The 24865-nt window shown below is 49.0% G+C and overlaps 2 protein-coding genes across 2 annotated transcripts; one reads left to right on the top strand and one right to left on the bottom strand.

Moving 5' to 3' along the window:
• Positions 1-2789: 2789 nt before the first annotated feature.
• On the bottom strand, positions 2790-12984 carry RENBP (renin binding protein). Its single transcript, XM_063123070.1, has 10 exons — positions 12750-12984; positions 11204-11279; positions 10039-10114; positions 9245-9414; positions 8229-8453; positions 8047-8128; positions 7179-7354; positions 6952-7083; positions 4939-5026; positions 2790-3222 (listed from the first exon to the last, which is right to left on the bottom strand). The coding sequence occupies exons 1-10, from the start codon at positions 12848-12850 to the stop codon at positions 3134-3136; spliced, it is 1215 nt and encodes a 404-aa protein (XP_062979140.1). The 5' UTR covers positions 12851-12984; the 3' UTR covers positions 2790-3133.
• A 5046-nt stretch (positions 12985-18030) lies between these two features.
• On the top strand, positions 18031-23792 carry LOC134394164 (ras-related protein Rab-7a-like). The gene is made up of 6 exons (XM_063119369.1): positions 18031-18105; positions 18307-18372; positions 20210-20336; positions 22322-22540; positions 23022-23147; positions 23390-23792. The coding sequence occupies exons 2-6, from the start codon at positions 18326-18328 to the stop codon at positions 23477-23479; spliced, it is 609 nt and encodes a 202-aa protein (XP_062975439.1). The 5' UTR covers positions 18031-18105; positions 18307-18325; the 3' UTR covers positions 23480-23792.
• The last annotated feature ends 1073 nt before the right edge of the window (positions 23793-24865 follow it).

Raw genomic sequence — 24865 nt, 5'->3', positions numbered from 1 at the left:
ATTCACACCCCTTTCCATAGCTCCGTCAATTTGCACGTTAAAAATCTCAAACTCGCCACCATGAAAGCTTATCCAGGGGTGCACACGCACGCCAAAACTCAAGGCAGTCCCATCATCCCCTGATTTTTGGGGAATTTATGAAAATCGGGCACCCCATTCACACCCCTTTCCATAGCTCCGTCAATTTGCACGTTAAAAATCTCAAACTCGCCACCATGATAGCTTGTCCAGGGATACATACGCATGCTGAGACTCAAGGCAGTCCCATCATCCCCTGATTTTTGGGGAATTTATGAAAACCGGGCACCCCATTCACACCCCTTTCTATAACTCCGTCAATTTGCATGTTAAAAATCTCAAACTCACCACCATGAAAGCTTATCCAGGGGTGCACACGCACGCCAAGACTCAAGGCAGTCCCATCATCCCCTGATTTTTGGGGAATTTATGAAAATCCAACACCCCATTCACACCCCTTTCCATAGCTCCGTCAATTTGCACGTTAAAAATCTCAAACTCGCCACCATGATAGCTTGTCCAGGGATACATACGCACGCCGAGACTCAAGGCAGTCCCATCATCCCCTGATTTTGGGGGAATTTATGAAAACTGGGCACCCCATTCACACCTCTTTCCATAGCTCCGTCAATTTGCACGTTAAAAATCTCAAACTCACCACCATGAAAGCTTATCCAGGGATGCACACGCACGCCAACACTCAAGGTAGTCCCATCATCCCCTGATTTTTGGGGAATTTATGAAAATCGGGCACCCCATTCACACCCCTTTCCATAGCTCCGTCAATTTGCATGTTAAAAATCTCAAACTCGCCACCATCATAGCTTGTCCAGGGATACATACGCACGCCGAGACTCAAGGCAGTCCCATCATCCCCTGATTTTTGGGGAATTTATGAAAACCGGGCACCCCATTCACACCCCTTTCCATAGCTCCGTCAATTTGCACTTTAGAAATCTCAAACTCGCCACCATCATAGCTTGTCCAGGGATACATATGCACGCCAAAAGGCAGTCCCAGCGGCAGAGCCCGGTAAAGGACCAAGGGAGAGGACCTTACCTGCCTCCGTCCCAGGCTTCCTGGTGGAACCACGGGCTCAATTAAAGACGCGGACGGAGGCAGGTAAGGGAGAGGAGGGCGGGGAGGGGGGTTACCGTGCCGTGCCGTGCCGCCGTCGCCACATGGGCGACAGCGGCAGGGCCCGGTAAACCCCACTTACCTTTCCGGCGGAGTTCTGGATCAAGGCGAAGGATCCGTCTTCACCTCGATCCTCTTCGCCACGCTCCGCCGGCCCCCCAATCCTCTTCGCCTCCACCTTAAGGGCAGGCGAAGCCCCCCGCTCCGCTCCTGCTTCTCCGGTCCGATTATAAGCAGAGCACATCCCTAACGTGAATGAAGGGGAAAGGAGTTAGGGCTTTTCCTCTGCTTGTTTGCACCAGCAACTAGTACCGGTTGAAGTAATGCAACCCTCCTCAAATCCAAGAAAGTTTCCTGTTTGCTTGTTCAAGGAACCAAGGTGTGTGTGTAAGCCCCACTGAGCTCTTTAAATCTGAGGGAGAGAAGGCAGGCGGGGGGGGGGAATGGAGAGAGGGGCAGAGAAAAGAAAACAGTGAAATTCAACTGGAAAAAATGGAAGGAACAAGCAAGGAGAGGCTAAGTTGCTCCCTGCAGCGACGGGACTTCCGAGCAACGTGGGTGGGGTGGGAATGTTTCTCTGCTCCGATGGTCAACATGCCCTTTCTGTACACCAGATCCGCCTCCTGGGTGGCCAGAGCTACCTCCAAACTGACCGAGGAACTGGGCTAGGGGCACATCTTCAGGCCCTTCAGCTGACCTGGTGCGCTGTGCGGAGAGTTTATCTGGGGCCCCACCCTCTTTCATCAGCTAGACTCGACCCAACAAAAAATGGGATGGTCTGATAAAACGCAAGGACAGCGATACACAGGAGGGAGGAGCGCATTTATTTCGCATGCAGGGGGGGGGAAAACCAGACTTCCCTCGCTCCAAAAAGAAATGAAACATGGAAGGGAAGAGGTGAAATGAGTGCAGGACAGGGACGACGTCATGTGAGTACTGGCCTGCAAAACCCGCATGCCAGGCATGGTGAGTACGCGATAAATAGCTGGTGTGATGGAGCTCTAAAGCTATGCCTAGCAGCTACATCTTTTTTATTTTTACTCTAGATCAGAATTTTCAAAGCAGACCTATCCCCATGCTCAAGTCCCAATCTAGATCAGGGTCCTTATGCCTACTCTAGAGCAAAAATAATAATTAAAAAAACGTAGCTACTAGACAGTGATTTGGTGTAATGTCTGTTTGGACCCTCAGGCCGGCTTACCAGTGTGAGCTGTAGTTGGAACACCAGGAGTTCTTCCTGCCCAAACCCAGAGCACAAATGACTAAAGAGGAGAGAGGAATCTAGAGAGCAAAGATCACCCCAAAGTTAACTAGCTCCTCTCAGTTTCACGTAATGTGAACACACGTTTCTTGCTCAACCGTATCGAAGACAGTGGTGTAACCCAGAGCAGATCTACACCAAGCAGGATAAAACACTTTGAAAACTGTACACATGGCGTGTGTCCTGGGCCCCAACAGTTGTCAATATGTTATAAACCCTTTTAAAGCAGTAGTGTAGATCCTGCCCCAGACAGGCCTTCTCTCCTCAGTGAAACTTAGGCATCTATTAGAACCTCAGAAACCCTTCCTTGTGTCCCTCTTGCACCTAAATAGGAAGAAAAACAAAAAGAGTAGATACAGCTCTTGTAACAATAATTTTTACAATGATTCTCTATTGCACAGATGCAGAAGAAAGGGCAGGTGTTAAGCAGTGATTAATCGGCAGGCTCCAGCAAAGGCTCCATAATAAGGGTGAAAATGGGGGCATTAAAGAAAATATCAACTGACACTCTGCTCCTTGTTCAAAATGATGCTGCCAAATCAAGTCTGGTCAGGAGCAGAAAGATGGCTGTTGGAGCTGGAATGAGAAGCAGATGGAAGGGAGTTCTTCAGTCTTCTGTCATAGTTGGAGAGAAGTATGGGTGGAATTGAAGTCCATCAGAGAGAGACTATGGAGAAGACTCTGCCCTTAACTTAATACAAGAGGCAAGGGAGCATCCTATTCCTGGGTAGTAGATTCAGTCTCCTTGATGAGCGATTCCAGAATTTCTTCACACATATGGAGAGTACGGGGGACGTGGAAGCAGCCTGCAGAGTGAGAAATAGGAGAGTGAAAATGAGCAGGACACAGGGATCCTGGCTCCCAAACGGCTTCCCTCATTTCCTAATCACAGCATGGTATCCCACTCTGGGCCATTTGAGTATTGATGGCTGTGAAACTTAAAACAGTGAGCAAGAGTTCAGTGGCAGAAGCAGACTGTAGTATTCTCTTGAGAGAAGGACACCACTGTTTAGGCAAGATGGTTGAAATATATTTATTAACTGAGATACCAACTGGTTAACTCATACCAAGAAGAAGCTTCTGCCAGGCTCAGACCTCCCTTCAAGAGTTGCTTGTAAAGCAATAGTAGCATGTGCTATACAGGCCTACTATGAGGCCAAACGAGGCAGCACATTTGAGATCTCAAGGGCATTTCAGCAAAGCTTGCACGGAGAACTTTCTGTGCACCACATTGCAGAGATGACCCACAATCTGGAGGTTCTGCTCAGGCCCTAAATCATCGTGAGACCAGGACTGGACTGGAGTTCTCACATTGGACCTGAATCTGGCTAAACCAAGTTCACCGACTGAGAGGCGTTCCATGCTCCAGTCAGTTTTATTGTAATCAGCCATTCTACAACTGCAAAATGGGAACTAAGCCTGTAATCCAGTTAAGAATTTCTAGTTGATTATGCAAACTTAATTAAAGACCATACAAATAATTTGCAAATCAATAAAACAATGATTGGGGACGGGGGAAGGGAAAAGCTTGCTTTCTTCAGCTTGAAGAGGAGTATGAGCCTCTGTCCCATTAGAGAAGAGGCATTCCTTCCTGTGCGAGGGATCGAGTCCTATTAGGAGACACTGCCCACTATCTCCATCTTTTAAAACCAACTATATTACAAATAATTAACCTTTCTTTTAAAAGAATAAAAAATGGGTTACCAATGAAATCAGGGGTACTTTGTTGTCTATGAAAAGGGTTTAGAACAACAATCTAACCAACCCACCCAAAGTGGCAGCCCTGATGTGAATATTCAAATGCTCCCCGCAATATTTGTCAACAGGCTTTGCATAATAAGATTGCTATACAGCAGAAGCCACATTTTAAAGCAGGAATGCTCCATGTCTCCAGAGCTGCCTTCCAGTGGTGGGTGGGGTGAAAGGCAAAGTGGGTGGAGGCCCAAATAGCAGCATATTGCAGCTTGAAGCTGTTACTGCCGGAAGCTGAGCCTTAGGAGAGGAACTTCAACTTCTTAGAATGTGGGGTGGAGGACTGCACAAAAACTAGGAAACCACCCTATGCTAGGTGGTTGGGAAAAGAGGGGAGCCATCTGGGGAACCCCAGAAGAGCCAGATTGGCCCCCGGCCCAGAGGTTCCTCACTTCTGTTTTAAAGGGCAGGAGTAGTTCCCCGCCCCCCAAGCCCTACTGATTTACAAGGACAGGCTGCAGGCCTGGTAATAAAGGGTGCGTTCTATTTTGCTCCAAAGCAGGGGACCTCAATACCAGAAGCAGAGACGGTATTGCTGGAGATGGATCCCTCTCTCTCTATCTTCCTGTCCTAAAAGCCTACACTTCTAATTCTAGATATCTGTGAATGGGCTGTGGTTGGAATACACACTCTGCATATAGCTCAGAGGCACTCTTGTCTTTTATTGAGCCCCTGATCCTGGAAGCAGGCTCTTGTTCGAGTGAAATTCTATTTCTGCCGAATCTCCCCACCTCCCATCAGTATCTAGCCATCACTCTGAGTCCTTTTACCTTTAAATGGCCCTCCTTTGATGGTGAGAGCCACCTTGCCCTCCTGAGTCAAGTAGCCAAACCATTCGCCTGTCTCTGGGTCACGAAACTAAGGGGGGGAAGGGGGAAACAAGCACAATGGTGAAACGGAATGAACATCTGATGATCCACATGCTGGTAACATGGAGGAACCAGAAGGTCCAAGTGTGATGTAGGTGACGGGATGCTCAATTTGGACCAGGAGGATCAAAGCTCAATGGACGGCCCTTGTGCAAGTCAGTTAGCCCAGCTTTCCCCAACAGGATGCTCTTCATATATATTGGACTGCAACTCTCATCATTCTCTGGGAGTTACAGTCCATCACATCTGGACAGCGCCAGGTTGGGGAAGGCTGTTTTAGCCAAAGCTGCCATCCATGCGTGCTGTGAAGACAAAATGCAAAAAATTCAGTGTAAGCCATTCTCAGAATAATCCAAAGGGCCCAACAGATCACAGTCACATTTTTTCTGCGTTCTCAACTCTTGCCCTCTACATCACAAAGTTTGCTCTTTTACGCACTCAAAATAAACCTTTTCAGGAGTATGAGCAAAGTGTGACTCAGCTAACAAGAGTCTGATAAACCAAGCATGCAAAAAACTGGGAAGTCGTAACAGATATCTGTGGTTAATCAGTAACATTATTCCTGCTTTGCGGACAGGTATGTTATTGTGTTACTACCAAAGGATAACTAATCACACAATACCAGAGTGATTTAAGTCAGTAGTTATACCAAACTGAATCCAAAAATGGACCCAACAACAGAATCCTGCCATTTTTCCAACACCCATTTAGGAGACCCACCTGCAAACTTGTGAATTATCCCTTTTAGTGCTTTTTGCCATGGGGAAAAATGTTTGTGCTTGAACACACTTAGAGGCTGGGAGAGGAGTGTTAGAGGGGATAGAGCTGCATTTAGGATCCCAACGTCTTGTCTTCTGACCATTAGGAACTCCCCCTCCAAATCCCAGATACGTTGGATTCCAACGGTGACCATTGGCCATGTTGACTTGGGGTAGTGGGAGTTGTACTTGTTAGATCAATGTTCTTTTCACCCAAGGACGAGATCCAAACAGCCCTTAAGCACGACTCCACCATTCCAACGACAGAGGGTTCAAAAGCGCTTTATTGATTAGTAATCAAGGCCTGGTCTCTTCAAAGGGAGCAATCAGATCTAGATAGCGTTAGGCTGGGGAAGGCTGTGAATAACTTTGGAGCCTTCAGCAGGCCCATCTTGTGTGTGTGTACCTGTCTCCAAAACCACAAGGGTGGGAAACCTGGCTATACTAAAGGAAAGCCAAGGCTTTCAGCTTCAGCTTTTGCGATCTAGTCCTGCACTTCACGTTTTTAGCTACGCAGGTTTTAGATTCCAAAAGTTACTCTCACAATGAGGGCTCCAATTGCACCCTGAGTTTTAAATTATATAATTTTAGCCTTAACTGTATTTAATGTTTTGTTTGATTGGAGATACTGAGTTTATATGTTAAAGACTTTGTTTTTTCTTGAACTAAGGACATTTATTGTCTGTTTTATGCCTTATGTTCAGTTAATTGTTCTAAATTGCAATGGCCAGTGGCTTGGTGCAAATAAAATTTGATTGATTGATTGTTACTCTCACAAGCTTGAAAATTGCCTAACTTTCATATGAACATCATTAAGTGTCTTATAACAAATCAGAGAATCATAGAATAGTAGAGTTGGAAGGGGCCCATAAGGCCATCGAGTCCAACCCTCTGCTCGATGCAGGGACAGGAATGGCCCATTTAATCTTTGATTCTGGCTGGCAGTGGCAACAATCCAAGGGTCTTGCCCAGCTCCATGAGCCTTTTAACAGGAAATGCCAGGAACTGAACCTGGGACCTGCTGCATGAAAAAGAACACACTGCTGAGGTATATGGCCTCCCTAAACATCATCTCCCCACCTCTATTCCAACCCGTTGGAATCCACCTCTCCCCCAAGCTCAAATAGACCCCATAATTCTCAATGCCCAGACTTACCTTGGCAAAGGTGTATTTAGCCACCTGGTCAAACAGCTCTAGCAGCTCTTGGTCTCGAGTCTCAGCAAAGCCCATCAGGAATGCAATCATGGCCTCTGTGTGTGGCCACCAAAGCTTCATTTTCCACTCTAACTGAAGAAGAGGGTAGGAAAATTTGAAAAAACAGGACATCCTTAGGGTGTGGGAGACAGAGAGAAATACATAGTGAAAGCCGGCCGAGCTCATACCTGTGTAGGGCAGAACCTGTCGACATCCTGGAAGGCAAAGAGTCCCTCGTGTTCAGGGTCCCAGCCTGAATGGAATGGCTGCTTGATGAATTTCTCCACAACCTGGGACAGGAGGGCCAAGTCATGCTGGCGTTGGGCGTAACGGAGCAGGAACCAGCCTGCTTCAAGTGCATGGCCTCGGAATGAAAACAGAAAGGAAGGAACATCCCAGATCACCCAGCAGTTCCAGCTGCTAGCTGCACCCAGCTCCTAACTCAGTAGACGCGTGAGTGTGCAAGTTGTGACCCTCTAGAAGTTTTGGCATACAAAAGCCAGGGTAGTGGGGTGGTTAGAGTTTTGGATTGGGACTCAGGAGATCTGAGTTCTAGTCCCCACTCAGCTATGAAGCTCACTGGGTGACTTTGGGCCAGCCATTGACTCTCAGGGGTGAGGATAAAATGGAGAGAAGGAGGACCGTGTAAGTTGCCTTGGGTTCCTTGCAAGAGGCAAAAAGGCGGGAAATTAGTGTAATAAATACAGGAAATGAATAAACAGATTGCTCCCATGATCCCTCGCCATTGGCTATGCTTGCTAGGGCTGATGTGAATTGCAGGCCAAAACATCTGGAAAGCCACTAGTTGACCACCCCTCTAGTAAAGCTTCCTCAATGCTCCTCATACTCTGCAGGTGCTGAGATCCAAGTTCTGTCCCAGGGCAACCCAAATTCCATTAGTAGAATATAAACAAGATTCAAGGAGTTCTCCCAATGCTAAATTCCTCAGCAAGGCACAAGATGCTTCACTTGCGCCACAAACCTGCGCCATTCAGCCCTGCAAGTACTTCTCCTTCGAGACTCCAAAAGCATCCCGGCTCCCGAGTCCCTTCTTACCAGCATTCTGTTGTCTTCCCAGACACCCTGGCAGTTCCTTGCCGTCTTCAGAAACGTTCTCCAACACAGCAGCGCCATTCCTCTGCAAAGAAATAAGAAGGATTCCGTTGTTGTGCAAGCTGCATATAAGGGGAACCGGACAAAGGAGGGGTGGCAGGTGTGGGTTGTTCCCGCCCCTTTACCTGCACGTGCATGAGTATTCGCTGAGCAGACCACCTCCCCAGCTCGCTGAAGCGGCTTGCAGCCTCTGCATCTCCTTCCGACAGCTGGTCCACCAGGTTGAGGAGCATCATGGGAACAGCCATTGAGTCATGGGGGGTAGCTCCCGCCAGCCGTGGCCGCCCCAGCTCAGAGGGGTCCTCCCTCACCCAGCGCACAATGGCTTCCATCATCGTCAGGGCTTCCCTCTGCCAAAAGGAAGACCATTACAACCCCAGAGGTGATTCGCTGCTAACCTACAGAGATACCAGGTACCAGGTTGACCAGTACTCTGTGTGTGTACGCATGTGGACTCACCTACATCTGCCGAGCTACTCGCCTATAGGGAAGATTAAGAGCAGGCCCTATACCAACCCCTGCAGTTTACTCTTTTGGACAAGAGTCAACAGTGCTCAAGGGCAGGCTCAGCCTGCTGACAGGCCTCGTGCCATACAGAGCATGTTTATCCTCCGTCTACTTCAGCCTTCAACAACTTGGTGCCCTCTGGATGTATTAGACTTCAACTCCCATCAGCTCCAGCCAGCTTGGGTAGTGGCCAGGAATGCTGGGACTTGTAGTCCAAAACATCTGGAGGGCACCAGGTTGGTGAAGGCTGGCCTAGTTCTATCAATAGAATCCCAGTAACCATAGAGATAAGGAAGGCCGTCCAACAGCAGCACCATGAGGTAATGAGCAAGTCTCTCCGCCCTAGGCCAAACCTACTAGCGCTGTACCAAGGCTTTGGGGGAGGGAGGGTGTTTTTGACAGGCTAATTGAGGGGTGGACGGAGAGGGAGGGAGGATGAACAGGCTTAGAGGGGCATTGTTCCCCTAGGGCAGCCTTCCCCAAGCTGGTGCCCTCCAGATTATTGGACTTCAGCTCCCATCAGCCCCAGGCAGCATGGTCAATAGTTGGGAATCCTGGGAGCTGTAGTCCAAAACATCCAGGTTGGGGAAGTCTGGCCTAGGGGGACATCTACATTCAGCATTCCCGGCCTCACCTGGTAATGGGATTCTCCCGTTGCTCGTCCAAGCTCATCCAGCCCAAGGACGTAGAAGCACTCGCTAAAAATGGTGCGCTGGATTTTCACAGGGCGCCCGTCCCGGGTCAGAACAAAGGCACACTTCTGGGAAGGTGCCACGCGCGCGTGCTGCAGCAGGAACTCCCCACCTGGGGGGAAGAAGTGGATTTGGGGAGCGGGATCTCCACCGGGGTTTCTCTCTATCACTGGCAACTTGCACTCACAGTGCTTGGGCTCAAGCCAGCCCTCCTCCGCCTTTTTTATGGGCTGCTTCACTGACAGCCACCATGGCACAGCGGCCAGGACACGGAGCGGCTCATTAGGAAACCCTTTCACCTCTGCCATGAACAGCCTTAGGGGGAATAAGGTGCCGCCCATCTCAGCCTCGCTCTCTACAAGACTTCTGGCCTACCTTACAGGGTTTTTACAAAAGCCACTCCGTTGATGGATGGAAAAAATAATATTAAAAATCACAATCATGCTCATAATACAATACATGCTAATAATAATAATAGGCATCAGTTATTATTATTATTATTAGGCGTTCAAGTCCTTCAGCTCCACTGCCATTCCAAAACATCAGAACATTCTAGATTTTAATCTATCCTCTCTCCTTATCCCAATCTACTCTTCAAAAGTTTCCACCCGCCCATGATTACCTTCCCTTTGCCTGCGTTCCCAAACCTCATCCTTGACATGCATAAACTGCCCAGAGAGCCTAGGCTGTTGGGCAGTATTAATATGTAATAAATAAATAAGGCAGAGAAAATTACCTGCTCGAGCTGCCTGCAGGAGTTCAGGGCGCCTAAATCTTGGCACTTTTCGATACAACCGACTGTACATCCACACCTGACAAGGAAGGATTTGGAGGGATCAAAACTAAGGAAGGAAAGGAAAGGGACCTCTCGTGCAAGCACTGAGTCATTACTGACTCTTGGAGGGACGCCAGCTTTCGCTGACGTTTTCTTGGCAGGCCTTTTAGCAGGGTGGTTTGCCATTGCCTTCCCCGGCCGTGATTACCTTTCCCCCAGCTACCTGGGTACTCATTTTACCGACCTTGGGAGGATGGAAGGCTGAGTCGACCCGAGCCGGCTGCCTGAAACCAGCTTCCCCTGGGATCGAACTCATGCCGTGGGGAGAGTTTCAGCTGCAGAAACTGCTGCTTTACCGCTTTGCACCACACGAGGCTCATTTAGCTTCTCTAAACTCATTGCTTAAACCCCATGTAGGGGGCGCCTTTTTCCCTCTGAAAGCTGTTGACCAATCGATCAAAGGTCCCGCTAGCCAATGGTGGGTGGAGCCAGAGCTATAAGTGGGTGGAGTTTGCAGGTTTGCATCATTCTCTGTGCCATTCCATTCCCCACCACCACCACGACCAACACACATTCTGCCACATGAAATTAGGCTGAAGGCATGATGTTCCCCACCCAGGCTTAACCCTAGCCTATGCCTGGCATTAAGGGTGTGTGTAGGGTAGTAGTGGGCAGGCTTTGGGCTTACGGGATCTGTGTTGTTGTTGTTTACTAAAATCCTGAGATCTGGCACCCAGAGACTGCCTGGTGCAAAAGACATACACCTGGAATGGAAGCATTCTGAACTGTTTTGAGTATCGGAACTGAATGGACCTCAGAGTCCTTCCACACAACAAGCTATTCTTGGAAACTCAAAGCTTTCTCCATTTCAACAGTATTGTTTGGAGTGGGATGGGGTTGGGTCATTTTCTTCTTGTCATTGTGAAACAGTTGGGAGTCAGAAATCCTTGTTGATCTGCAAATCCCCCAAAGAGATCTACCAGTAGATCTAGATCTACCATCTGCCCATCCCTGATGTAGCAACTAACCCTCATCAGCCTCAGTTCCACCCCCCACAACCATGCAATGGGAATAATGTCAGAAAATCTGAAAACATTCAAAACTCCACCGCTCTGAGGGGCCCTACCTGCCTGCCTTGCAACCAGACATATTTCAGGTCATCGTAAACTTTCCCATCCTGGCCCAGACATGTAAAGAACCCCCTGAAGAGAAAGAAGAGACAGCAGTTATAACAGAGATTTCTTTAATATTGGGCTTTAGTGGCTGGGGCGGATATGAGTTGCAGGCCAAAACACGGCCTCCAGTCATGAGACAAGCTGTTTTTATTAACCATTTTCATGTTATATTTCTAATTTATTTATTTATTTATTTACAATATTTATATACTGCTCCCTATTGAAAATTTTCGAGCAGTGTACAAGATAAAGTAAAAATAAAAACAGAATAAAACACTTTAAAATAGATTTTAAAGGAAGCAAAATGTACAGTGAACCATGGCTGGTCGTTAAGGAAAGGCTTCCAGGAATAATGACATTTTCAGGCGCTGCCGAAAGGAATACAAAGTTGGCGCCTGCCTGACCTCCAGAGGCAGGGAATTCCATAGGAGGAATTGTACACCACCCAGAGAATTTGGATTACTGGGTGGTTTAAAACTGCATTAATTAATTAATTATGCAAGCAAGCAGCACCCCAGGTGGCAAATTTTGAGTGCCATTAAAAAAGGATGTAAGCCATGAAAAGCACAATCTACTAGGATAGGGTTGGGCAATCTCCAGCCATCCAGAGGTTTGTTAAACTACAACACCCATCATCCCCGACCCTTGGCCAAGCCAGCTAAGCCTTATGGGAATTGGAGTCCAACAACTTCTGACCACATCCCTGCGCTAGGAAGCTCTCCTATGCAAGCCCCACTAAAATGAAAAGAGAAGAATCTGGACACAGCTCACTCACAGCTCCTCTTCAATTCACTTAGGCTTGTGCAGGAGAACCTCCAGGTGGCACAGCCCACCCTTCATGTTAATTAATAAGAGCAATGCTGGGGGTTGTAGGACTTTTCCCCTTCTAAACATAACATAGGATTGCACCCTACATTTCTCTGCCCCAGAAAACAGGGCCTTGTTTTGGGAGGGTGATGGTGGTGGTGGTAAATGTCTCCCCATATCTCAGTGGGACATTTTGCCTCTAGAATCATAGAATGGAAGAGTTGGAAGGGGCCTACAAGGCCACTGAGTCCAACCCCTGCTCAATGCAGGAATCCACCCTACAGCATCCTTGACAGATGGTTGTCCAGCTGCCTCTTGAAGGCCTCTAGTGTGGGAGAGCCCACAACCTCCCTAGGTAACGGATTCCATTGTCGTACTGCTCTAACTGTCAGGAAGTTTTTCCTGATGTCCAGCTGGAATCTGAGAAGAACCACTCTCCATTTCACAGCTTCCCCGTTCTCCATCTCAGTTCAGGCAACATTGTTTAGTGACACCCCTATCAGTGGCCTATCAAAGCCTCAGCGCTCCCCACCCACCCAATATCAGACTGAGACAGTATGGTGTAATGGGTAGAGTACAGAACTCGAATGGGAGGGGGGGAAACCTGTGCTCAAATTCTCACCCATAGCACTCACTGGATGACCCTGGGGCAAAGAGATAGGATAGATAGATAGATTTTAAATAGATAACCCATATTCTTCATCATGGGAGTGCCGCAGCCAGAAATCCATCACTGTGTCCAGCTCTTGAGAGATCCGTCCATGCCAGCTCCGCAGGGTCTGCAACTCCATTCTTGCTGCAGCTTCGGCACAGACCAATATACAAGGATGTGATCACTACGGCGGGTGGAGACGTGCTTGTATCAGCACATTCCTGGATATGAGCCAGTGAAAGGCCCAAACCCAAGGGGCAATCTGGGGAGGTAACAGAATAACACGTTCAGGCGAGGGGGCGGGGCGGTGTATGCGTGTACGGTAAAATAAGAAAGCTAGCAAAAAGTTCCAGGGCTAATTAGGGAACTGACGGTCATATGATTTCCCCAAGTCACCTGACACAAGTCCAACCTTTCTTCCCACGTGGGGGAGAAAAGACCCTGATTTGTTAAAGTTTTCTATACTTTTAAGAGGCTTGTTAACCCTACGGCTGCCGTGATCTATTCCAGAGATCCGCAGGAGGGATCCCGCAATAACAACGTGGGTGGCTGGTTGTGAAAGAGGACGGGGTTCTTGCACCTTAAGTAATAGCGTAAGAAGAGGGAGCTTCATCATATGTCGCTTGCATGAAGTTCCCTCCTCTACATAACTACTAAAGGTGCGGGAGCCCCGTCCTTTTTGCATCCAGCATTTGAAAGCATCTCAGTAATCCTTACAATGGAACAGGGCAGTGTTGTTGTCCCCATTCTGTGGGTCCGCGAGAACAGGAGTTTGTCTAAGGACGCAGAAGGAGTTTAAGTAGGGTGACCCTATGAAAAGCAGGACAGGGCTCCTGTATCTTTAACAGTTGCATAGAAAAGGGAATTTCAGCAGATGTCATTTGTATATAGGGAGAACCTGGTGAAATTCCCTCTTTAACACAACCGTTAAAGCTGCAGGAGCTATACTAGAGTGACCAGATTTAAAAGAGGGCAGGGCACCTGCAGCTTTAACGGTTGTGATGAAGAGGGAATTTCACCAGGTTCTCCATATATACAAAGGACACCTGATGAAATTCCCTTTTCAAAACATCTGTTAAAGATACTGGAGCCCTGTCCTTTTCATATGGTCACCCTAGTTTAAGGCTGAGGTGAGATTGGTACCGCTGGGACATCACCTGGCTCCACCCTAGAGGTGGCTGCATCAGGTGACTAAAATAAATGGCAGAGAATGGCTATTGAAATGCCGACTGGCGCACCAGGTCATGGATGTCCCCCAACACCAATCAGCAGCTGCCACAATCCCAGGCTAATCGTTGCTTCTACAGCACCTGGAGGCAACCCTGGGGCCTCCAGATGCTTTGGACTACAGCTCCCATCAGCCTCAGCAAGCAAGGCAAATAGGGATGATGGGAGTTGTAAACCAAAACGTCTGGATGGTTGGATGGGAGACCTGTGTTTGTTTTTAATTTGATCGCAAAATGGAAAAGAGTTCATTTCCAATACATTCTGTGGCAAAGTATCCAAACATCGAGTGGAGGCTGGTGGCTCCAATTTCAGAGTACTGTGAATCCATTTTGGGTTTCAATCAGGATCAGCCAGAACTCTGAAGAAGCTATCCAAGGTGCGGGATCTATTTTGGGATTTGGGTTCAGAACCTTGGTTAACTTCTTTAGAGTTCCAGCTGGTTCTGACTGAAACCCAGAATATTTACTTATTTATTTATTTATTACATTTTTATACTGCCCAATAGCCAAAGCTCTCTGGGCGGTTCACAAAAATTAAAACCATAATAAAACAACCAACAGTCTAAAAACACAAATACAAAATACAGTATCAAAAGCACAACCAGGATAAAACCACGCAGCAGAAATTGATATCAGATTAAAATACAGAATTAGAACAGTAAAATTTAAATTTAAGTTAAAATTAAGTGTTAAAATACCGAGAGAATAAAAAGGTCTTCAGCTGGTGACGAAAATAGTACAGTGTAAGCGCCAGGCGGACCTCTCTGGGGAGCTCATTCCACAACCGGGGTGCCACAGCAGAGAAAGCCCTCCTCCTAGTAGCCACCTGCCTCACTTCCTTTGGCAGGGGCTCACAGAGAAGGGCCCCTGTAAATGATCTTAATATGGGAGGAGGCATTCCTTCAAATAACCTGGCCCCAAACCGTCTAGGGATTTGAATGTTAATACCAGCACTTTGAATCAGGCCCGGACCTGGACTGGTAGCCAATGTAATTGTAAAAGGACTGGCATGATGTGATCTCGCCGGCTGGTACATGTTAGTAAACGAGCTGCCCTGTTTTGTACCAGCTGAAGTTTCCCGACCGTTTTCAAAGGCAGCCCCACGTATAACACATTGCAGTAATCCAAATGAGAGGTTTTCAGAGCATGGATAACTGTAGCTAGGCTTTCTCTGTCCAGATAAGGGCGTAGTTGGTATATCAACCTAAGCTGATAAAAGATTAGATTCACAGCCCTACTGAAATCAGAGCCACCAACCTCCACTGCAAACACCCAAGGAATTAATATATTTTAATGTCTAAATATATGGGGTGGGGGATAGAATCTGTTCTCTAGTTTACTTCTGACCCCCGTCACAGAGTCACTCCATAAATGGGTGGAATAAGGAATTTTGGCAGGTGCAGCTTCTTTCAGCTCTGCATCATGAGAAGGTGATCCTGCCAAATTCTTTCTTCTGCTATGCAATGATTAGGGATACAGGATACTTGTCCCCCTTTGAATTCGCTCCCCCTGCACAAGACAGATTTCTTCTGACACTGAGATCACTTCCGTATCAGAAATCGCCAGCATAGCCTCGCACGTACACTGTAGCGCAAGGCAGATTCATGCACATCTTGCATTTTGTCATGTACATGGCGGTGCACACAAGACACTTTTGGTGTCTGAGATAGACAATTCAAATGATACCATCAGCCCTCCCACCCCCTTCTTACTATTTAATATGGGGTAAAATCCTCTAGGTCTAGGACACTCATGCACCAGAACTATTGAAAATTAATGTGAGCACAAGACCTTATTTCCCATAGATGCCCCTCTCCTGTCTCCCCTACTATCAAAACATAGTGTGTAAGCGCCTAATAATATAAAAATGCACACCCCATTGTTCTAGGAGATTTTCCCTGTATTCAAGATGTATGCAAATGTGTTTGCTCAGTAGTAAGATAAAGGGAACATGCATTGACTTAGATGTGCTCTTTTTAGTGCAACCTCAGTAGTGTTCCAGAAGTGACCTCAGGGCATTCATTCATGCTAGACTTCCCGTCCCAGCCCTTGCACAAGACATACTACCTCATCACCATTATAAGTGTTCATATGATGCTCTAGGTTGTTCAGAACAGTTCACATCAATTATTCTGTTGTAATTGTTGTAGGAACTACATTGTAAGCCATTTTAGTAATGCCCGTATTGCAGATGGGGTGGGGGGATGACTGAGGCTGAGAAAAAGTGACTTGCTTAGTCAGTTCTTGGCAAATGCAATCTTCAAATCAAGGACTTCCCTTTTCGTAGCTCATGCTCATGCAGTGCACTCCTATGCATGTCTGCCCAGAAGTATGTCCTACTAAGTTCATTGGGGACTTCCTCCCAGGTATATGCATATAGGATTGCAACCTTAGCCACAACAGCTCCTACAACAAGGTTTTATGCACTGAAAACTAGGCCTTGGAGTTTTCACAATTACCTGCAGCCTGAGCATTGCGCCTCAGGAACACGGCACGTCTCGCCCCGCTCCACTCCTAGGGCGCACTAATGGACTGGAACCTCCTATCAACATTGCCACCCCAAGGGATTGCTTGTGCAGCTGGGCTGGATCACATTTAACCCTCCCAATCGATCTGGACTCCTCCTTGATTCAGCTTCAAGACACTTTTAGAATCTGTCCATTCCCATACAATTTAACCGTATTTTATTTTTTGATTTGGAGATAACTCAAGTGGCCCCAGAGCCTGTAGCTTGTGTCTGCATCCTCTCAACCCTGCCAACAGCTCATTCTTTTAAGAGACAGGTCTTGGGGCGGAGAGGGGGGGAGGGGGCTCCTAGAAGCATCGTCCTTGAACCTGGACGCTTGCCTTCAGGCCATGCTGGTGTGGGTGGGCCCAGCTTCATGAGCTGGCATCATCAGGCACCTGCAGGAGGCCCACTTGCGCTCAGCCCACTGGAACCTCGTGGTGGTCCTGTTGCTTCTCCTCACTCGCCATTGTTGCTGGTTCACCCCAGACATGCAAAGAATGGCCAGAGTGAGGAGGTGGAGGCCATTCTCCACTCACCTTACACTCACTCTCTCTCTTTCTGTGAACATTGAGCCTGAAGGGAGGGGACAGTAGTAATAGTAGAAAGCTAGAGGGGAGGGCCCCTCCCCGTAAATCCCCTTGCGCAAGCCACGGGGTGGGGTGGGGGGCTAGCGCAAGACATTTTGCTGCCAGAAGCAAAATTACAGCCCTTTTCCAGTGGAGGCTGGTGGCTCCGATTTCGATGGGGCTGTGACTCCATTCCAGGCTTCAGTCAGAACCAGCCAGAACTCTAAAGAAGCTCTCCAAGGTGCTGAAGCTATTTGGGGCTGGGATCGGAACCTTGGTGAGCCCCTTTAGAGTTCTGGCTGTTTCGAACTGAAACCCAAAACGGATGCACAGCCCCGCCGAAATCGGAGTCACCAGCCTCCACTGCCCTTCTCTCTCCCCCGCCCGCCTCCGGTTCAAGACGCGCAGCAGCACCCAAGCGATTTTGCACTTGTGGCAGAACAACCCATAAGCACCGTCGCTTTCCCTAGCAGTAAAAACACACACACCACAATGCTACATTAAATAAGAGTCCGCTTTCTGCCCTTTCGCCATAGCCCAAGATCAGGGGTGTCTGAGAAGCTACCTCGCGCTGCTTAACGTTAGGGCCAGCCTGACGACCCCCCCCTCCCCTCCTCCGCCCAGACACCTCAGAGAACCCATTCCAGCGGCGGGAAGCATGCACTCTGCACATGCTCGGAGCGCGCCCCAACAGCCCTGCGCCCAATCCAAGTGCCGGGGCCGCGCCTCGTGCGTTCCTGATCCGGTGGCGAGCGCTGTTGTGCTACGTCGCCCGAGCCCTTTTTCCTTCCCCGCCTGGGATTAGCAGGAGAAAGTCACAGCCCTTCGCGGAGCGAGGGCTGCTTGGATAAGCCCGGCAGGAATGCGCTGGGCCCGCAGAGGCCCAGGGGAAGCAGGCCACGGGACTTCGCCGCCGCTGCCGCTTTTGCCCCATTCACACGACCGCACAGCCAGCCCCTTCTTCTCCACCGGCTGTTACTGGCAGGCAGGCAGGCACTCCCCTCCGGCCACGGCCACGGCCAGCCCCCTCTTTCGGTGGGGAGTTCCCGCAGCAACAGCCAGCCTGGTCCGGTCCGCCCCGCCCGGGAGCAAGGTACCTGCCAGGAGTAGGCAAGATTGGAGTGGGGGCACAAAGAAAAACTTAGAGGAGGGTGTCCAGACACCTCGCAGGCTGCCTGCCAAGCGCTTAGGGGCTGCCGTCCCCACCCCTGGCACCAGTGGGCAGGGCAGGCTGGCAGCAACTTGGTGGTTAAGAGGCTCCTGGCTGTGCCTCCCTCCACCCGTCTCTTTCCAGGTTCTGGCGGAGACGCCCCATGTTCAGACGTTCACATCTCAAGATCCTAATTATTGGGAATTCAGGGTAAGTGATGGGCTCCACTGTAGCTTTTGTAATGATGGGGGGTGGGTGGGAGGGAGAGAGAGAGAGAGAGGCAATGTGTTTGGTTAAAATTGGGAAGCCCACCCTAGGGAAAGGGAGGGACCGGAGAGCTCACCCCACCCACACGGCACTGCTCCTGGGAAGCCCGCCTGTGTTTGCTGTATGGCTGTGAAGGTGCGGAAGACACCTGCTGCTGCTGTTGCTTAGCCCCAGGTCAAGGAGACACTGATTCTCGGGACATTCAGACTCTCGGGGACAAGTTGGACCCCTTGCTCTGGAAGCAGGAAGGAGCAGGGGAAGTGCCACAGCTGAGGAAGGGAAGGAGCAGCCCTAGGGCCCCACCCGGGTCCATCTCAGGGTGAGCACGGAGGGCTGGAGGAGGATGTGGTGGGTGTGATGCAGCAGAGCTGTCAGGGTGGGCAGCCAATTGCAGGGGGAAGAGAAGGGGGTTGGCTGGAGGGAGGACAGACCGAGCACATCAGATGCTGTCCAAAAGGAGATATCAGAGGGGTGATGTTCCCCAGGAGCAGAGCTCCATTCTTAGAAATGACAAGTTATACCAGCAGTGGGTAACTTGTGGCCCTCTAGATGGTGTGGACTGCAACTCCCCAAATCCTTCACTGCTGGCTGGGGCTGATGGGAGTTGCAGTCCAGGCCCACCTGGAGGCCACAAGTTGTTCAGCCCTGCCCTACCCCTTTTCATGGCTCTCTTTGCAGCCATAAGGGCTAGTCCCACATCCCTTTCCCACACGGTGTCCAATGAGTTGCCTTTGAGAAGGCCAGCAGCAGCGCAAGAGGGCAAGAGCCCAGCAATGGGTTTTCAGAGGCAGGCCGAACTGTCCCTGTATTGTATTCTGTGGCTGTTTTCTTTTCTGGGGGATTATAACGTTCACAGCCTTGTGAGGCAGTTGCTTACCAGAAGCTCAGGAGCTTGGGAAACGGAGAGCCCGTCCCAACACTGTCCTGTTTTGGTTCAAGAGTTGCCTATTTACATCACCCAAACTCAGGCAGGTGCTTACAGCTCGTTTCCAAACTATGCCAACAGCTATGGTTGATGGGAGGTGTTCCAAAACTCCTTTAATTCGACACTTATGCATTTGTGGTGCACCAGCGATTGAAGACTTGCCACATCATAAGTATAAGTCTTGCCCTTTATACTCTTGAGACAAGTTTTAAATTTCTGCGTTCTCTCGTCTATGTCTGATTTAGATTTTACTGTAATGTATAGTCTCGCTTTTTTGCTTTTGTCAGCATCAAACACTTGAGCAAAATTTATCTCTGTCAATGTGATTGTTGTGGGGATGCATTGACTTAATGGTCTCCCTAGCTGTTTTAACTTTTAGACTATAATTATCCATTCAAATGAATTTTACGCAGTGTATTTTGAATCTATTTTAGCTTGAGCATTTTAGAACTTGTTATTTCAGCTTAGCTGTTTTGTACGTGAACAGCCTCTGGCCTAAGCAAGAAACAATCACAGAAAGTATTGGTAATCACAGAAAGTATTGGTTAGCGGGAAGCAAGAGAATTTTGCTGCCTTAATTGTCCCCTGCCCTATTTCATGTATAGAAGCTGCCCAGAAGGGCAACCGAATCTGATTTCAATGCTAGTTCTCCAGCACCCGAGCACAACGGAGTCGCTTAGGGGATGTAGGGGCAGGCTGTGTGGTGTAAATACAGCTCTGTCTTCTAGCACCTTGCTGCCATAAATAAAAAAATAAATTCCCCACCCACCAGGGTTTGCTGCCTCCTTCTGTCTAATGGTAGGCTGGCCCTGACCGGCTCAGACCTGATGTCAACAGTGTTTCCTTCTTCCTCAGGGCAGGCAAGTCAGCCCTGATGAACCAGTATGTTAACAACCGCTTCAGCAGCCGCTACCGAGCTACCATTGGGGCCGACTTCCTCAGCAAAGACGTACACATAGATGGACGCTCACTGACGGTGCAGGTAGGCCCAACAGAGGCCCACTGCTGTTTGCCCTCTAGCCTCCCACTCCATTTAGTGGTGCAACCTGACCTCATCTTTAGGCTAACTGTAATGGTCTCTTCCCCATCCCTCATTCCCCCTGCATTTATGAAGCCATTCCATATAGGAAACCCCTTTGCCACCTGTAAATCCTTATGTAGTCAAAAAGTCACTCTGCACTCACACAAGGGAGAGAGAGCAGCATGCTAAGGGGATCTCCACAGTTTGTGGAAGTACAAAACTATTTAGGAAAGAACCAGAACAGGAAGGGAAGGACCGCACACACACGTAGCCCAATGTTCCACTGATGGGCACAGAAGTGTTTGGGGGAAGAAAGAATGGAAAACCAGCAGAAAGAGGAAATGATATGGTATACCGGCTGACACCTTGATCATGAACACTCTACATTGCAACGTTTTGTTGCAGATGCCGCTCCTTTCAGCATTCACCATAAAAACAAGTTTTGAGAGTTTCGGCTATTGGGCGGTATAGAAATGTAATAAATAAATAAATAAATAAAATAAATAAATAAATAAATTGTGGCACCTTGAAGTCTAACAGATTTGTCGTGATGCATTGGCCTTCCCCAACCTGGCTCCTTCCAGATGTGTTAGAGGACAACTCCCATCATCCTCAGCCAATGGGGATGGGAGTTGCAGCCCAACACATCTGGAGGGCACCGGGTTGAGGAAGGCTTTTGTGGACAATAAAGCCCACTCAGATCAAAAGGGCAAAGGGTTCACTTGCGTCTGCTGAAGCAGGAAAGCTTCTACCTCAAACAGTTATGGCTGCTACAGCAAACACTGGTAGCCCGCTAAAATTAGCTGTAAAAACAATTCTATAGTAGGTTCCCATTTCCTAGTTCACTAGAAGAGGCAATTTGCGTAAGTATATTTTTGAACACCTTTGCCACCCCAAGTGCTGTGACTCTTAGGAACCAACTCCAGCATTCTCTTGGGTTTTAATGTCTATTTAATGCACCTATAAATTAGCCCTTCCTCCAAGGTGCTTACCACATAATTTCCCAAGTGATGGAAGATCCAGGCAAGCTTACAAGGCTCTAGGTTGGGTTAGCTTCAGGGAGAACGTCTATGGCCTGCCATCAACCATTATCTGGCCTAGTTTTGCCCATTATTCCTATCAATTCATAGGAAACAAAGATGACTCAACACCATAAGCAATCAGACGAGTCCCCTTCCCTGTAACACACACACACACACAATAAAACCTCTAGAGCAAGCCAGAACACTGCACAAAAGGTACCTGCACAGCAAATTCTCCTGACAGGGGGTCCCCATGCTCCCAAAAACCCTCTGCCCAGCACCATCAGACAACTTGGCTGGAGGAAACATTTCTGACCCTACATATAGCAACTAATGATTCCCAGTGGATTCTGCACTTTAAAAATCACCATCATCTCTTCGGCGCTATGGTCTTTGAAATTCTTTGATGAGAACAGCTCAATTCAGCAACCTGACTTCGCATATGTGCATTTCCACAATTTCTCATTTTGTGCAATTCATCCTTCTTGAGTGCAGGTCACAACGGTCAGCTGTAAAGGGCGTTGGGGGGTGGGGAGAGGCTGAATCACTCCTCTTGCAGGCAGGAGTGGAGAAAGCTGCACCACTTCACATCACTGCCCTGTTACACCTGTTTAGCACAATCTGTACCCCAATATGTCGTTTTACGCGAAAGGAGATTTGGCACATACATAGAATCGTGGTACTCCAAATAGCCCTGGTGAAAAATGGAGAAACTGATGTTTAATCTTCCCACTGAAAAATATATATGGGGGTATCCAATTCACACCATCATCTGTGGCAGCACTTAACGCACCAAAGTGGGGAAGGGGGAATGTTGGAGAATCAATCCGACAGCACCAATAGCAATGTAGAACACCATGAGAATACAGATGAAGATTCAGCTGCTGCTTGAAGTCCGCCTCTTGTCTCTCTTCCTGCCCCTAGATCTGGGACACGGCTGGCACAGAAAGGTTCCAAGCGCTGGGCACTGCCCTCTACCGAGGGTCAGACTGCTGCCTCCTCGTCTTCGATGTCACATCGGCTCTCTCTTTCCAAGCCCTGGAGAAGTGGCACAAGCAGCTGCTGTTGCAGATGGAGCTGGGGGAAGAGCCTACTTTCCCCATCGCCGTCATTGGGAACAAAACGGACTTGGAGAACCGCGAGGTGGGGCTGCGTGCAGAGCAAGGGAGAGGGAGGCAGTGGGCTGGAGCCACCATTCTGCATCGGTCCTCACACCCAATCCAAGCACGGACGGGGTGTGCGGTTAGCGCAGGGGCAGTGCTGAGAACTCTTGGCGGAAACCCGTGGGTGGGAGGGCAGGGCAGGGGGTGAGAAGAGGCAAGCCCGGCACTCTTTAATGTCCAGCTCCTCTGCCACACTGCCAACCATCTGTCAGGGATGCTTTAAGGTGGATTCCTGCATTGAGCAGGGGGTTGGACTCGATGGCCTTGTAGGTCCCTTCCAACTCTGCTATTCTATGATCATTAGGGCACAGAGGGGAGAATCTAGAATCCGGGGAGAAATGAAATGGTCTTAAGAACTGCCCGTCGTTCTAGATGCTGAAAGCACAAATCGTTTCACTCTTAGGGCTGTGGACACAAAGAACGGGGATGAGAGCAAGTTTTGCATAAGCCCTGTTTTTCAGGTCACTTTTGAAGAAGCGGAACTGTGGAGCAAGCTTCACGATGCCACATACTTCGAAACCAGCGCCAAGGCAGCCACCAATGTGCAGGAGGTGTTCGAGTGGGCCATCCGGGCTGTACTAAAGAATGTAAGAAAGCAACTCACTCTCTCTGGCCCCCATTTTAAAGCCTTCACAGCTGATCAGACCCTGGCTAAACCATGTACCCGTGTGATACAACAGCTCCCTAAATGAAGACTGCCCCCCCCCCGCACTCATGACATTTCTCTTAACAAGGACTTCACACCTTCACTGCCCGTCCTGCCCTTTTCCCCATTTGCATTGATCACCTCTTGCCACTCACCATTTCCCTCCCCCCCATTTCCCCCTAGCGCAGGGGACCTGAACAGCCACAACCTGACTCTGTTCACCTGGAGACGAGGCCGCCAGAAGGGGCACATCGGGAAAAGTGTAGCTGCTGATGAGCCCAGCTGCTGATGGGAAGACTCCTTCTTTCTGCACATGCCCAGAGGACTCCTGTGTGCATTGTAACAAACAAGGACAGCCCCAAGGACATTTGGCACCAGGTTACAGCCAGCAGCTTCTGTAGCTAGGTCCCGGTGCAGCCCGTGGCCCCTCTGAAAGAGGCAGCCCCATGTGGGGTGGTGGGGGGAGAGCCGGGTCACATTTGGGGCTGCTCTTCACCCAAGCGCATGGAAATAAATGTGAATTCCAATTCTGTGCCTTCCCATAGCATGAACACCCACGTCCCAGCCTTTTCATAAGGGGAAAAGGTTCCTCTCCCAGAATTAGCTAGAAACTACTGAGGAGGGCGAGGAGGAGGGAAGGATCTGGTTTGACAAACATTGAATCTTGTTTCCAAAAAAAAAAAAAAAAAGTTCTTTAATTGTTCAAAATAGCACAAAAACAGATACGCAGCACTAGGGGGGAAGGGGTTGGGTAGCCATGGGAAACTCCTATGAGGACTGTTCCTTTCTTAATGGAAATTAAATCGGGTAAGATATCGGTAAGATATTTCTGAACAGGAAAGGGGGACACAGCGAAATACACTATAATACAAAAGACCAGGGCACAGAGCAAGTTGGGGAGAGAGGTCTGCTCCAAGGGGGTGTGGGGGGGTGTCTGCTGCTGGGTCTGCCGATCTCCTTGACAATGGAGAGGTAGGAGGCAGCCATCAGTGCGCACCTGGGGCACGTGCGTGTGCGTGCGCTCGCTTTGCATCGTCTAGCCTATCCGCACCCGCTAAAGCAGCAGCACTGGCTGCTCTCCTCTCTCCTCTCCTCTGTGGAATGTCCTGAGGGCAGCCAGGGTGGGATAGGGACATATTCCTCCGGAGGGAGAAACCCAGATTCATGCCCCGAGTTGAAGGGAGAGTTGGATTTCAACAGTCAAAAATGTTGTCCTGCAGCCTCGCTCCTAACCTATAGCCTTGCCCCAGTGGACTAGGCTATACCCACCAAAAAACATTTTTAAAAACTTTTCCCCCCCTAATTTTGTTTTAATACAAAACAGTGGAGAAGAATGGCAGGACATCTGCCCAGAGCATGCCACCTTGTGGCCTGGAGGGGAAGAGCAGAGGGGGGAAATCAGTTTGTGCTGCCACAGGGGGGTGGGGCTGCTGCATGGATAGGGAAAGAGGGGCGGGTTGAAGCCACAAATACCCTGGGCTGAGCATTAGAACAGCTGTTGTAGAATGAGCTGCACCCCCCCTCCAAATGTTCAAAGTAGCTACATCTGTGGTCCAACCACATCCTATCCCCACCCCCACCCCGCCCCAAACAGCAGACTCCTCTCCATTACCAACGCAGACACTAAAAACTAAACTGAGGGAGAGGGTCTGTACAGAG

The sequence above is a fragment of the Elgaria multicarinata genome, chromosome 3 (genome assembly GCF_023053635.1).
Source record: "Elgaria multicarinata webbii isolate HBS135686 ecotype San Diego chromosome 3, rElgMul1.1.pri, whole genome shotgun sequence".
Classification (NCBI taxonomy): Eukaryota; Metazoa; Chordata; class Lepidosauria; order Squamata; family Anguidae; genus Elgaria; species Elgaria multicarinata.
The sequence above is the reverse complement of the archived record's forward strand: the minus strand, read 5'-3'. Positions and strand labels throughout refer to the sequence as shown.

Bases quoted from the DNA above. Each gene is read 5' to 3' on its own strand.
- RENBP (XM_063123070.1), bottom strand. From the start codon at position 12,850: ATGGAGTTGCAGACCCTGCGGAGCTGGCATGGACGGATCTCTCAAGAG. The intron at 11,280-12,749 runs GTTATCTATTTA...CTTTCTCTTCAG, and splicing joins TCCCATGATGAAGAATATGG to GGGGTTCTTTACATGTCTGG. The intron at 3,223-4,938 runs GTAAAAGGACTC...CTCACTCTGCAG, and splicing joins CAAAGGAGGGCCATTTAAAG to GCTGCTTCCACGTCCCCCGT.
- LOC134394164 (XM_063119369.1), top strand. From the start codon at position 18,326: ATGTTCAGACGTTCACATCTCAAGATCCTAATTATTGGGAATTCAGG. The intron at 18,373-20,209 runs GTAAGTGATGGG...CTTCTTCCTCAG, and splicing joins CTAATTATTGGGAATTCAGG to GGCAGGCAAGTCAGCCCTGA. The intron at 20,337-22,321 runs GTAGGCCCAACA...TCCTGCCCCTAG, and splicing joins GACGCTCACTGACGGTGCAG to ATCTGGGACACGGCTGGCAC.